General features: G+C 40.9%; 1 protein-coding gene across 1 annotated transcript; it reads right to left on the bottom strand.

Moving 5' to 3' along the window:
* Positions 1–237: 237 nt before the first annotated feature.
* LOC129769303 (DNA repair protein Rev1) lies at positions 238–14,062 on the bottom strand. Its single transcript, XM_055771458.1, has 3 exons — positions 13,914–14,062; positions 12,240–13,567; positions 238–2,109 (listed from the first exon to the last, which is right to left on the bottom strand). Exons 1-3 carry the CDS (start codon positions 13,974–13,976, stop codon positions 255–257), a joined length of 3,246 nt encoding a protein of 1,081 aa, XP_055627433.1. The 5' UTR covers positions 13,977–14,062; the 3' UTR covers positions 238–254.
* Between the last annotated feature and the right edge of the window lie 593 nt (positions 14,063–14,655).

Genomic DNA, 14,655 nt, shown 5'->3' with positions numbered 1-14,655 from the left:
CACTAGTTTTTGGTATAAATTCAATTCCGGCCTCTGATCGGCTAGGGAAAGGACACGGAATGTGCCATTAACGAAGTAGCTGCAGCTTGTTGCAGAGGCAAAGCGTAAGACTTTACACATTCTGCTATACAATTCTCGTTCATCATATTTTTTAAATGATGTGTAGGATTTGTTCCTGAAAAGTTTCGTTAGTGACAAAGGTCTCAGACACTTCTTTCGGATGAAAATTGGCCAAAATTTTAAACTCAACAACTTTATTTAATATCATTACAACAATCGTTGTTTTCACAGTTAAATTTAGAGCAAACGGCGAGCTTCGTTCCATACTTTTCTCTTACGATCGATTGAACTGATTGTACAATCTTTATGTAAGCCTGATGCCAACGGCAGCGGTCGCATTCGTTCAATAGCCTGAACAAAAATCGCAAAAAAAGATGCAGCTCGTAGAGCTTCTTCTGCTCAACTAGTTCGCAAGCATTGGCAGCTATCATATCCACATCCACCTGCTTCGGTTCATCGGCACTATCAATCCATGCTTTGAGCAGACTTCTCCAATCAGGTCTCAACAGTATATTATCGTCAGGCTGCGTAGCTGTACTCGCTTCCATTTTCGCAGTACTTGAATCCGGCGTCACACGGAGACGCTCTTCAAATTCGGGCTCACTGCTCATTACAACCATCGTGTCTTTTTGCAGCTCAATCTGCCGCTCGACTTCTACCCGCAACTCCGGTGGAAGCGCCTGGAGAAATTTCACATCCACAACTATTTTATCTGGTTTTGTTTCTTCTTGGGCGATTTTCGAGGACGTTGGAGGCTGCTCCTGTGGACGAGTTGAGGGAATACTTCTGTTCGATTTAGCTTGTAATTTGTAGTCTTTAATAACGTCAGCTCGTACTTCATCTGGCAGAGCAGCCCACACTTCAGGATCGAAACCATCGGGGAGCGTTATCTCTTTCTGCTCGGTTTTGGTCTCACGCAAAAATCGAATCATATCGTTATTTTGTTTGGATTTGTTACGTGTTAGGCTCTTAGGTGGGCGACCCCTTCCTTTCCCAACTTTAGCAGCTGACGGTGGTTTTGATTCCTGCTTTTTTGGTGTATTTTCTGGTGAAGCATTCGGAGCTGTGATTGAAAGCAATTTTGTCGGGGATAATTCTAGTTTAGATAAAGCTTGTTCAGTCACGAGTTGGAATGGTTTCACGACTGTTTGATCTACAACTACTTCTTTTTTGAGAGCTTCGTTCTTAGCTTCAACCTTCTGAAACATACTCTTCAATAAGTTCTTTGTTGTATTACACGATTTCTTCTCATCAAATTTTGATATCTGTAGTCCAATACCGCGGAGCTCTTGGGGAGGAACTGTGATTTGTTTCATCAAAGAAAGAACAGTTGTGACAATTGTTTCCAAATCACAAGTATAGTCTTTCAAAGGACACGACTTCGTGATAACTTCACAAAGTCCGTGTCCCATGAACTTTGCGGTTTCAACAGGTGCTTCGGGAGAACGAACTAACAGCTTCACTGTGATAAGTTTGCCGCGCTTTTTGATCTCCATAAGTCGTTTGTGGATCTCTTCTGATAATTGCCTCATGAAACGATCCACATCGGCAGTCTCTTTAAATCTAATGCCATAATTGACGTCAACGGAAACTGATTTCCTAACTTGTTCATACGCCAGGGGCCGTTCGTCGATTCCTCGACAGGCTTGGAATATAGTATCCCCAAACTTTTTCCCGAACTCACGTTGCAGGATTGTGATGGAAATATTCTGCAAATCCTCGCAATTGACCAAAGACATTTGTTTCAGTTTGTAACTGGTGCTCGGTCCAATACCCGGTAGATCTGCAATAGGGATTTCACGCATGTACTCGAGAACCATGTCCTGAGCGATGTAATATTGCCCATCCGGTTTCGCTTTTTTGGTTGCCATACGAGCCTGCAGACGATTGGCGCCAACTCCCGCTGAACATGGACATCCAGTAGCTTCTTTAATTTGCGTCCGAACGAAGCTAACAAAGTCCATAACATCCACTCCGGTGCTACTGACAAGATCGGTGAGGTCGACAAACATTTCGTCACAGCTAACCGCTTCTATGTTCAGAGTGTATCTGCGAAATGCAAAATGACATTGAAATCGAAAGAATTTGGCAATTCAATTTTAAATTCACAAACGAACGAGATTTTTTTTATGAGAGCGAATCGGGTGTTCAATTCTAAAATAACAATCTCACCTATCAGTAGCAGGTGCAATAAAACCTAATGCAATATATTTTTTTTATTCTTTATTTAGAAGGTTTTCTGCCTCCTGGGCTGGTTCGCCTCTTTATCGACGGCATTGCCGCAAGGGGTCGCTGGGAACAGATAGCACATAAAATTATCACATAAAAATTGGACGCAAAAATTAAACATATATAACTTCTTTTACGAAACATAACTTAACAAAAACTTGCTGTTTGCTTGTTGGACCAGATGGCAGCTCCAGGTCAATGGAGAGAAAGCCGTGCCGTTGAAGATGCCGAAGTGTTCTTATTCCCCTTCATCTTCTTGACTGATCCACTGTTCAGATACTAGATCTTAAAAAAATAGTTCGGCATCTTTTAGGCAGCAGACAAGCGCTGGTACTCAAGATGTCTCTTGACGGCGCCAGAGGTTGTATGGTTAGCGTAACAGCCTCACAATCCGATCGGCCTGGGTTCAATCCCAGCTGGCGTCGTTGGGATTTTCTGAGGCGAAAAATCTCTGGTTACGTCTTCCTTCGGAGCGGAAGTAAAAGAAGTTGGCCCGGCTCATGAGTTGTTGAGTCTGATAGGTAGGAACAGGTGGAGTCGCCTCCCTGATGTCGGTGATTGGCACTAAAGTGGCGAAAATAGGCCGACGAAAAATAAGCGAAGATAAAAAAAAAAAAAAAAAAAAAAAGATGTCTCTTACAGATCATCAAATTTCGGGCAACCACACAAGAAGTGCTCGACGGAGTTGTGGATTTGACAGATGTCGCAGAGTAGGTGGAAGGGTCCTCTATTGAATACGCGTGAGACCGAGCAGTGACAGGTCCTCAGTCTGGACAGGATTCGTTGTTCTCTCATTCCTTTAACATCGTCAAACCTGACAATCGAGCCCTTGACTTTTCCTGAGGAACTGCCCTGAGGTGCGGAAAGAGTTGGTGATCCACAACTTCACGTCGTCAAGCGGCACATCCCGAGTGAAGAACGGTCTGGTGTGCTGACCAGCTGCAGGAACGTGTTGCTAAGGGCGGTCAGGTGGGTCTCCCCTCTACCGCTGGTTTTCAACAAGAAACTGGCAGTCCTGGCTACGATAGCCGAGTCTATGATTAGATCGAAAGAAGGTTCTCCAGTTTCAGCGCAGACAGAGGCAACTGGTTTTGATGGCAGGAGAGTGGAGACAGTCCGTAGTGCTTTGTTGTAGATCGGTGCCAGATTTTTGGGAGCTTGCCTTCAGCCAAACACGTCAGTTCAAGGCCCTAGGTGAGGCGGCTGCTGATAGCCGGATATTTCTGTTGTTGCTCCGGTGCGGTTTGGAATTGGTTTTTGAACAGATTCAACCGGGTGGCACAGCTCTTCTTAACTTCCTCGAAATGGCGGAGGAAGCTAAATTTGTCGTCAACAAACACTCCAAAGATCTTTAGCGTTTTCGGCAAGGAATGTTGTTTTTGTATAGCTGGACCCTGGAGTTGGGACCCTGATGCCTGTCGCTGCAAATCACCATATGGCCGCTCTTCTGCGCTGAAAGTCTAAATCCTCCCTCGGCCGCCCACCGATGGCATTGGTAGCTGCCTGTATCCTAATGCAATATAACAACGTAAATGAAAGGGATTCGGAGACGAATGAATCGTTGGATTTAAAGTCTCCGTAAACGAAGGAAAAGAAGAAGAAGAAGAAGAAAGGGACCGAAACAATCGCACACATCTCTTATTGCGTTAGGCTCCGTTGCCTTTGGAATGCAGTGATGAATCATAGATAAGCTTAACATTTAGTATTTTTTTTCTTTCACACAGTAGATTTAAATTTAGGATAGCTTCAGGATAGAATGAAAATCGTAAAAACCTAAGGGTGCTCATACACTGTTTGACCGAAGCCAAATATTTGACTCTTTTTGACAGATAAAATTTGGCCAACGTGTACTGATCAAATATATTCTACACAAAACACGACAAGCAAATATTCAATTATTGGATGCCTAAAATATTTTTTCAGTCTGTTCTTCGAACCTGTCGGTGCATGGTTAGGTTACCTTGAATATTTCAGTTGGTTTTTTCCATGTTCGGTGTTTGATATTGTTTACTACTGTTGAAAATTGAAGAGTGGCAAACAAAATAGTGTTTGTACAAATATCAAATCAAACCTTATCTGTCAAAAAATATCAAATATTTGACCTCCGGGCAAACAGTGTACGGCCACCTTAACATAATCTGAATACAGCAAGTAGTAGAATTGTGTCGTTTCGAATACTTCCGAAAACCCTGTTGAATCGGCTGACGAGAGTTCTTCAGATTCAAGTTTTCCAACGTTCGCAGAAATAGTTGTACAATTTGCACTCGAAGTTCGTGAAGATCTTGTACTTTTGTTCCTAAATTGATACTTTTAGGATATGACATAAAAAAATCCCCTTGCGTAAATTTGTTTTGCCGTGTTTTATCCATCGATGCACCCCGAGATGGAAAATGAAAGGTGGGAAGATTTTTAAATCTGTAACGTCACAGATTTTGTTTATGCATGTTACTTTTCTTATAATAGTCCACTACATAGGAAAAGTGTTGTTATTACAAGTAAAAATAAGCAGATGAAATGAACGAACAATTTTTTTTCTTAAAAACAATGTTAGCGTTCAAAATCATGAAAGCCCAACTGACAATTTAGCAGAAACTGAAATTTCAGTATTATTGAGGTTATAATTATTGAGGTATTCTAAACATAATTTCAATTACATTTTTCTTCTCGTTCGTCGACCAAAAACGTAAATGAACAAATTCAGAGTCACATTATCTTTTGTTCCTTTAACGGAGAAACATTCAACAGTGGATGGGAAAAAAGGTTGCAAGTTTTTTCATGTAAAATTCACTTGAAAAATAAATTTAATTGACTTCGTATGAACCAGATTGAGACGAAAAGTTTTCCGCTTGTGTCTTAGTTTTAGACGAATGAAGTGTTCAACACCCTAATTGTGAAAAAAGTAATTACAGTTGCTGACAAGAGAAAAACTTCCATGAAGTTGCTCTAAAATCTAAACGTAGTAGACATTAGAATACTATTTCTGATATAAGAAGAAATCAAAGAAAAAAATAAACATTTTAGTTTGCGACATGTTCTGTTTTTTTTCTAATGCGAAAAATATATTTTGGAAATATGTCATTAGTTTCTATATATCCTCTTTCAAATTTATTCGCTGACACACTCAATGTTGTAACATTTGAGTAACTGACTGGTATGCCTGATATGTGAACTTCCAATCTTCCAGGCTACTAATACAATCAAAGTTTAACACAACCAAAACTCGTGAATCTTCCCACCTTCTATTCTTCATCTCGGATGCACCCCTCGGTTTTGACAGCTGGTTGTTTACATCTGACACAAACGTAATTTTTATTGCTGTTTGGGGTAGTAACGTGTTTTTGACGCTGAGGAAGCTTCCGGAAAATGTCTGGAAAGCAAATTTCAACACAGGTCCGAAATTTTATTTAGCCTCAACGAAACATTGCTGAGAAGTATGAGGTAAGCCGATGTGCGGTCCAGCTGGTAATTCGGAAGCATCAGTGTGGCCCATCGACCAGGAAGCAGTCTTCAGAAAACAAACGCAGCGCTGCGCTTGAGTTTAATTTTCATCAGCGCGAGCTCAAAGAAAACTAGTGTTCTATCTTGGTGCGAAGAGCACAAAATTCATAAGCAAGACAGCGCAAAATGTAGCCGGCGCAGAACTCAGATACTAAACATTTCTTCTCCCTTGTGTGATGCGCGTCTCATTCTATACACACACACATACACATCAAATTCTAGCGCCCGCTTTGCCTTCGTTCGTTCTAAGTGTTCAGAGGGTGGTCTTTTTTGGTGGCTAAAATCTCACACTGAGCAAAGCATAGAAACAACAGCGCGTACCCATTTGAACTGTATATGCTTGTGTGAAGAAAAATATCCAGTTTCAAGCACGCAGTATAGAAATACGGCGCAATCACGGCGTAAATTTCAGCGTAAAACTCAACTTAACACTGGGCGCAAATCTCTGCGTAAAAACGGCGCTGACAACCAAACATTTCATCTGTGTTTCGGATTGTGCTTATTCGCTAGAGCGCATTTGTGCACAAGGAGTGGGAGCTCAACTGGTTACAAAAATCTTGTTGCGCATCAGCACCGAGTTGCATTCTGAAGACTGCCGAAACGTAAGCTTGATGCAAAATCGGACACGCTAATCATAAAAGCCAAAGAAAAAGAAAACCCACGAAGGACCATTCGGGTGATTGAAGAAAGGTTGGATCGGGACCTTTCCAATCACACCATTCGACGACGCTCGGTGGAACGGAACTAAAAGAGGTACTTCGCCGAAAGGCGAACGATGATCATCAACATCAACAAAAAAACCACTTCAGTTTGCGAGAGACCATATCAACAAGCCGCTGGAGTTTAGGAAGCGCGTTATTTGGTCGGACGAGTCCAGTTTCGAGCTTTTTAACAAGAAAATGTGACTCCGAGTGTGACGGAAGAGCGACAAGGACCTCCAGAACCGGCATATGAAGCACGGTGGTGAAAGCATTATGGTGTGAGTTTTTCGTCGGCAGGGGTGGGAAACATAGTGCAGACCAACAGTATTATGACTGCCGATGGTTACATCGACATTTTGTGCGAGAACCTGGAAGAATCTATGCTGAAAATGGGGCTGGAGGATAACTACACCTTCACCATGTGGAGGCGATCTGGCGCAGTATACCTCTCACGCTGAAGGTCACGAGTTCAATTCTCGCTTCCGACATTTTTGCGAAATGGAAGGTAAAAGTAAAAAATCAGTCAAAAGTATTGAGAGCCGTTATAACACAGAAAAAAACCTTTCAGCAAGACAATTACCCGAAGCACACTGCGAAGAAAACAGCAGCATTCTTCCGATCGGCCCGGATCAAACCAATGATGTTGCCACCCCAAATTCCCGGCTTGAATCCTATTAAGAATTTATGAGCGATTTTAGACAACAAGGTGGACAAAACTGACGTTACGAACGAGCAGTGGCGTAGTGTACGGGGGGCGGTCCGCCCTGAGTGTAACCCACAAAGAGTTGGCACCCACGATGATAAGTTGAAAAAAAGAAATCCTTTAAGTTTTTGAATGAACGTCAACGCGTCAGTGATTGATGATATTATTCAGTGTGAATGTATAAGGGTCTGTGCCTAAGGTCACGAATAAAAGCTTAACGTAGGACTATGATCATTCGGAAGATGTTTTTGAATTCAATTTAATTTTTTTAATTGTTTTAATTCTTAGATTTTTAGATTCATAAATTTCTAACCTGATATTCCAAATGGTGGCTCTGGAAAGAACCGTTTGATTGGTTTGGTATTGGATTGGGATTCTACAAATATATTGTAAGAGTAGAAATGGTACAAAAATTTCGTAGCCAATGGACAAGTGAATTTGAAGAAGTTAGGTGGAGACGTAGTATAACGTCCAAAATTTCACTGTGGTCCATGCAAAACACTCACAGTTCTTCTTCATCTCGTCGAAATAGTGCTGGAAGTTCAGATTGCAGTCCCAGGATTCTCAACTTTCTGCGGCGGGGAATGCGGTCGTTGTAGATTTTGACTCCCGACTGTCGAAAACCTCGTTCGACAGCCCATTTACCGATAGCATTGATAGCTGCCTGGATCTTGATGCGTGGTGCCCTGTACGTATTCCCCACCACTACCAAAGAATATCGTCCGCATACGTGAATACGAATAGTCCTTTCGATAGTACCCGGAGCAGGTTGTTCATCGCTATCAGGAAAAGGGTGATAGCTAAGACGGAACCTTGAGGTACACCAGTTTCTTCATGAAGGCGCGTGGAGCTGGTGTTCCTAACTTTTACCTCAAAGGTCCAGTTTGTCGCGAAGTTTTTCACAAAATGCAGCAGGTTGCCGTCTACCCCCCAGTCAGCCAGGTTTTTTCGAACTAGCTCAATCCAGGTTCAGTTGTACGCCTTCTCCAGATTCAGGGCTACCATCTCCAGATCCTGGCTTCAGCTACCACCTCTCCAAGGGATGAGGAAATACGAGTTTGTGCCCATCCCCGGTCGAAAGGCAAATTGTTGGTAGCCCAACTTCCTGTTTTCGGTCAAGTAGGTGACGAGCCGTTGGTTCGCCATTCTCTCTAGGGTCTCGGACGTACAGGCGGTCTAGGATATTGGCACGAAGCAGCTGTTCTGGCCGACTTTGGGAACGGGGATCACAATACTATGTTTCCATTCCGCTGGAAAGTCGTGCTTCAACCAGAGGTCATTAAAGATGTCGAGGAGAGTGGTTTGACCTAACGGGGACAGCATCTTGATCATCTTATAACCGATGTGATCGGGATCAGAGTTCTTTGAGGGAGAAGTGTTTGTTGAACCGTTTTCCAACCCGATTGTTCGGAACCACGAATCGCGTCCGCTTTTTGCCGTCGGATACTTTCAGCGACTGAGCAATAATCAATTGAAAATTATATGATTTTCGCGATGCAAAACATTTTCCGTTGCGCGCGCATCCAATATTGGATACGAAAATATCCTACTGATGGGGAAGAATAATCTTCAGAAGACTTCCTGCTAATTGCACTTGATTGAAAAATCACAAAACCAAATGTATTTGGTCGCATTGTTATATGGATAAAAACATAGAAATAAACTCTTTCGCTTGAATGTATTTTTCAATTCCAAAGGAAACTGGCAAAATATTTTTCAGCAACGATAACATCTTTCCAGATTCTTCTCGATACTCGAAGCCCACCAGTGCTTAATGCTAACTCGATAACCACCTGTTAATTGCACTTGATTGAAAAATCACATAACCAAATGTTATACGTAGGTCGCAGTGTTATATGGATAGAAAACATTAAAATAAACTCTTTCGCTTGAATGTATTTTCCAATTCCAAGGGGAGCTGGCAAATTATTTTTCAGCAACGATGGCATCTTTCCGGAATCTTCTCGATGCTGGATGGCAACCAAACGAAAAGAGTTTCGCGCGTGTATGTGTGTGGCGGCTGTCCGATGTCTCAAGGGGAACCGTTCTTCGATGCTGATATTCTCTTGGTCACCTTTTCAGTGGCATCACTCTCCAGGCTCTTGGTGACACCGTTCATCAGCGAAGTTAGCTTCACCACAACAGCGACAACATGCTCAAATCGCTGTTCAATTATAACTGAGTGGATTTCCGTGCGGCGCTCGCTTATATACCGATTGGTGATTTCAATAGCCTGTTTTGAAAGCAATGTTAAGGCTATTGAAACAAGTTTTTGGATCAAAAAGTAACAAGTATATAACGCGTAGATATTTTATCTTTCGAATGAAGTGTTCATCATACCATTTCGTTCAGCTGTTTAGGAGCTATTAACGCTCAAAATCTCGGTCTCCTACTCTGCTATGCACAGACTAGAGCTCAAAAAAAGAAACGTCTCGAAAGTATGAAAAACATACGGCTCTCCCAGTCCACGCACTGTGCAGAATTACGTATATTGGTTTCTATTTTGTACCATTTATTCTATACTCTCCCCAGTCAGTGCACATCGATTAGTGCACAAAAATTACGTATATCTACACACTGATTAATAAAATTGTGTTGAAGCTTCGGGTAACTAAACTGCCAATGTGTTGGCAACGATTTCGTGCAGTGGACTCTGTGCACAAGAGAAGAGAATGGTGGTGGGTTGACTCAGATCTCCTCATCGATAGTCTCTCTCGATTCTCTCGCAACCCGAGTTTAGACAACCAGATCCAGATCCACAATCGGCGCGCTTTGCTTAAGATGCTTTTATATATGTATTTTATGTATGTATCGTGCATATTTTGCTTTACACGTGAGGTGATCCACGTTTTAGATTCGCAGTCGGATTGGCGCACTCCAGATGACAAAATTTCATTCAGTTTTTTTCGGTGTGCCAATTGAGATTCGCGATAAATCATCACAAATCACACTGTTGGGCAATATATTGTCGATGAATTTTTGAAAAGGCCGTTTGCGAAAAGAACTGTGAAAGAGAAATTGCGAAAATAGATTTTCCGCGGCCAAAAGTGGACAAGTTAAATATGGCTAATGAAATCGTAAGAAACAAGCATAATTCAATTGTGAAGAAAAACAGAGAGGGCATGAAAATTCTCATTGAATTAGTTTGTCTTCTCAGTTCACATGGGCTGAGCTTCCGAGGTCACGATGAAAGCATAACGTCTGTAAATAGAGGAAACTATAAGGACATGTGTAACTTTTTGGCTACGAAGGATATGTCGGTTTCCGTCTTCATAAATACCACGGTAATATTTTCTGGAACATCAGAATAAATTCAGAATGAGTTTAGTTTACTGCATCAATTTGGCGTATCACCTGCTAAGCTGGTTGCGCATGATGGAGCTCGAGTGATGTCAGGAGATAAAGTAAAAATCCAGGCGATCGCAAAGAAGTCGTTTCCAAACGCTATTCATATTCATTGTAAGACGCATGTTCTCAATATTGTTTTTCTGCACTCTTGCACGAATAATTCAAAAACAAGGAAATGTTTTTCTTCCCTCGCTCCGTTGGCACCATTCTTTATCCAAAGCCCAAAGTACGATTACGAGTTGAAGAAATTTATGCAGCAGAAGATCCCGAATTTGTGCAGAGTCAAGTGGTGGGTCAAGCTCTAGGATGATCAACATAGTTGAAACATATAATAAAGAAATTTCTACTTGTCTAGAAGAAATGTATCTAGGTGACACAAAGTGGGATGGTGATATGATTTCACTCGCACCAGGGTTGCAAGGACACATGCTGGATTTTGATACAATTTTCTTCAATCGCTTCAAATTTCCCATTTACCAACATTCTGTACCACACACTACAACAACGAGAACTCTAATTTTGACAAAGTGAAATTAGGAAATGGACTGCGAGTGTTCTATACGAAGGCAGAATTTTCCGAGAAGAAAATACCGGAGATTATAAAATTACTGATCGGTAGCAGTTTTGACGATATTTTTCCGAAAATTTTTTTATTCTTGTTTTGTTTTATCTTTATTAGTTTTATTATTATAAAGTTAATACTAATGCTTCATCCAACCACAGCATCGGTCGAAAAAAAAATTTTTAGTTCTTCGTGACTGAAAACCTATTTATGATCAGCGATGGGAGATGAGCGACTGAAAAAGCTTATGATTATGGCTATTGAGAACAAATCGCTTCTTGAGCTTCAACATCAGGAGCAATTTATTGGAAAACCTTTTTGCGACTGATTTGCGATTTAAATTTCATTACCGTATCACCAGAAGAAATTTAATTAAAAGGATAGTTCGTCTCTGAAAACAAGACTCTAATATTATGTTTGAGAAACATTCTATCGCACTCCATTACGCATCTAAACTTATGCAATGTAATATTGAATTTATATACAATCTACTACGCACGATTATGAAAAATAGCTCAAAATAAGAATTAGACTCAGAAATGTTTGAAATATGAGGAAACACGAGATAGTTCAGCCTCTAGCACAAATTAGCCTCTATCTTTTGCAATGTTGAGCATAAATTTATCAAATTTTGGGTTTCGCTGGCTCACCGTGTAGGTGCACAACTAGTCAATTTACTCACGAGACGCCACTGGTTTTATTGACTATCAATTTTGTGTTTTTGTCATTTCCTACTAATTTCGTACTTTTACGTACTATCGACTGGAATACCGAAAAGTTTGGAAAAGCTTTTAATATTGGAACACTTTGTTTTCAAATGGGGGTGGATTTTTGTTGCGCCCATCAGTGTCATTTATTGGAAGGAATAAATCTGATCAGCTTCCGTAGGGAATTATTACGGAAGCAGTCATTTCAGTTTGATCCAGGAACTAGCTTAATTCTTTCTACTTCAAATCTGTAAAGTTCCAATCCAGACTCATAAACGTTGATTCCTTCGCTCTACCGAGTTTGGGTATTGGGCAACTTTTACAACATTTGTATAACTTTCCTGAAACTTCTTATGTCGCTTAATGAAACACCGAAAAATCATGATCCACACATGCATTGGACATATATTTATGCCCAGAGGTGTACTTACTTGGCAATGGTGTTATACAGCGTGTACGCAACCTCTTTGTAACCATCGAAATCGTAAGGAATGGTTTTCAAATTCGGACAAAGCTTCAGTGCCGAACCAACGAACATTCCGTTTTTGACGCCCATTTTCCTCGCCTCGTAACTACACGATGCGATCTCTGCCATCGAATTATTATCATCAATGTTCAACAGGCGGGATTGATACGGGATGTCCGGAGTCTTGTACCGTTCTTCCAGACGTTTCTGGTATAGCTCGATCTCCAACGAACGATTCTGACCAGGGCGTGTGTTCATTTTACCAGCTTCGGAACCTTTAGAATGGGTAACCGCGACAGGTTGTCCCCGAAGGTGTGGATACTTTCGAAGTCCAACTGACACGAAAAAACAATCCATATCGATGTGCATCACGAATGGACCAGCGCTACCGAACTCATTCGGCTTCGACACAAGATGCTGTAATGCTACCCGTTCGGGGAAGTTCCCGTTGTGCGTTTCTCGCAGCTCACCGATGTATTGCTTGAATCCCGTACCAAGTGTTGCTATATGATGAAGACGTGAGTTGTTGAAGAATTCGGTTAGGAAATTAGGGTCCGTTGCAGTCAGGGAAGCTTTAGATGATTTTCTGGACTCGTCTTGAGCAGGTTCATCTTCTGTTTTCTGAGCGCTCAACGTTTTCGACGATTTGAACTCGTTTGAAGAATCGTTTTCAAAGACGTCAGGAGAACCTGAAATGATTTGTGCCTCCATGTCTGCTATTTCCTTGTCGTGCGAAGAATTATCTTTGTTTTCAATTTCTTGTAACTTCGATGTGGCTAAGGTATCACGGTTTCCACAACCGTTGTATTCCATCATTTTTTTGTTGAGGATATCCAATTGACTCGCCAAACTTAGAAACTCGTTCTTATTGACATCCTTACCTCCCTCTTTCTGACCATCTACATTTGTATCTTGCATACCAAAGGTCAACTTTGGCTGCGAAGGTTTGTGGTTAGTGTATAGCAGATACGTCTTGTAATCAAGAATGCGCATCTGCGCTATGCAATCCACTACCCACTGGGGGCCTATGATCACTTCGGATGTTATCGACTTTACCTTCACATCGGGAAGATTCGAGGCGATCACGTATGTGGTCGTAGGTCGTTTGTAGTGATGATAAGTACCGCCGTGTTGCATCATCAAAATTTTAAGTTCGTCGGCCGAAGGTTTTGTGTAGCCATTGACGAATATTGAAATTCCAGCGAACAGATTCGATAGCTTCGTTTCCACGTTGGCGGCGGTATGGCGATACTGATCCTCCAATTTCGCAATTTTGGCGTCCATGTAATCGCCCTAGGAGAAAAAGAAACTGGTCATCTTTTATAGTTCGTTTTCACTTTCGCTTTCCATTCCGATAAAATACATTGTGATTAAATTTCATACTTTATCTCGCTAAGAGAAATGGCATGTGGAATTATAATTATTTCATAGTCAAAAGTGTTGTTTCATTTTAAACCAATTTGTATCGAGCATTTACTTTCTTTAAAGGTAGATTAACAATCAAAACATTAAAAAAAAACTCCGAATAAACATCCATACAAAAGTCGAGTACAAATTACCATTACGGCACGGTAGATTTTAGCGCAATTCGAGAACACCGGTTGAGAAAGTTATGCTAACAATTTTATGCAAGACCTACCCATCCTTCGAAGCCTGTTTCACTGTCATACTTTTCCTTTCGCTTATTTGTTGCTTTCTTCATATTAAAGTCTACTTTGCTAAAAAAAACAGCAATTTTGAGTAATTCCGATGCGGATTTAAATCCCTTCAAAACAAAATATGTTTTGATTGGTATGACCCCAATGAAAATAATATGAATTGCTTCTCCCGTCAATAATGCCTGCCGCCCATAGACGAAGCAAGACGGTCTATGGTACTAGGTGAGGCCGTTTTGTCACTAATAGCGAATTCGTTTTTAAAACTGAGTCAGTGCCAAACTGACTCTGTAATAAAAAAACGTTTTCAGTTTCACGAATGCGGTGGTTGATATTAGTGCTTGGGAGGTAAATTGTTCTCCATCAGATCAGAAGGGCCCAGTGCAGTGTAAACATATAAATGATTGAATGAAAATTTTTACTTAATATTGTTTGATTACCTAACACATGTAGTTCTGACACTCACTTAACCATTTGTCGATGCATTTCCTGTTTGTTCCACAAATAATTACTATTATAATATAAAACCATCATTAGACACAGTTTTCGTTCAATATTCTGCGATATCGGAATAAAACTTTTATTTAATCACATAAAATAAATATTCGATACGTTAAAGTAAATTTTCATTCATAATTTTGATTTTGAAATTTATTCCACCTGAATATCCATCATTATTTTCACCTCCCAATGAAAGCACACGTAACTTAATGTCGTCTACTCTAC

Source organism: Toxorhynchites rutilus, chromosome 2 (assembly GCF_029784135.1).
Source record: "Toxorhynchites rutilus septentrionalis strain SRP chromosome 2, ASM2978413v1, whole genome shotgun sequence".
Taxonomy (NCBI): Eukaryota; Metazoa; Arthropoda; class Insecta; order Diptera; family Culicidae; genus Toxorhynchites; species Toxorhynchites rutilus.
This window is presented reverse-complemented; position numbering and strand designations above follow the sequence as displayed.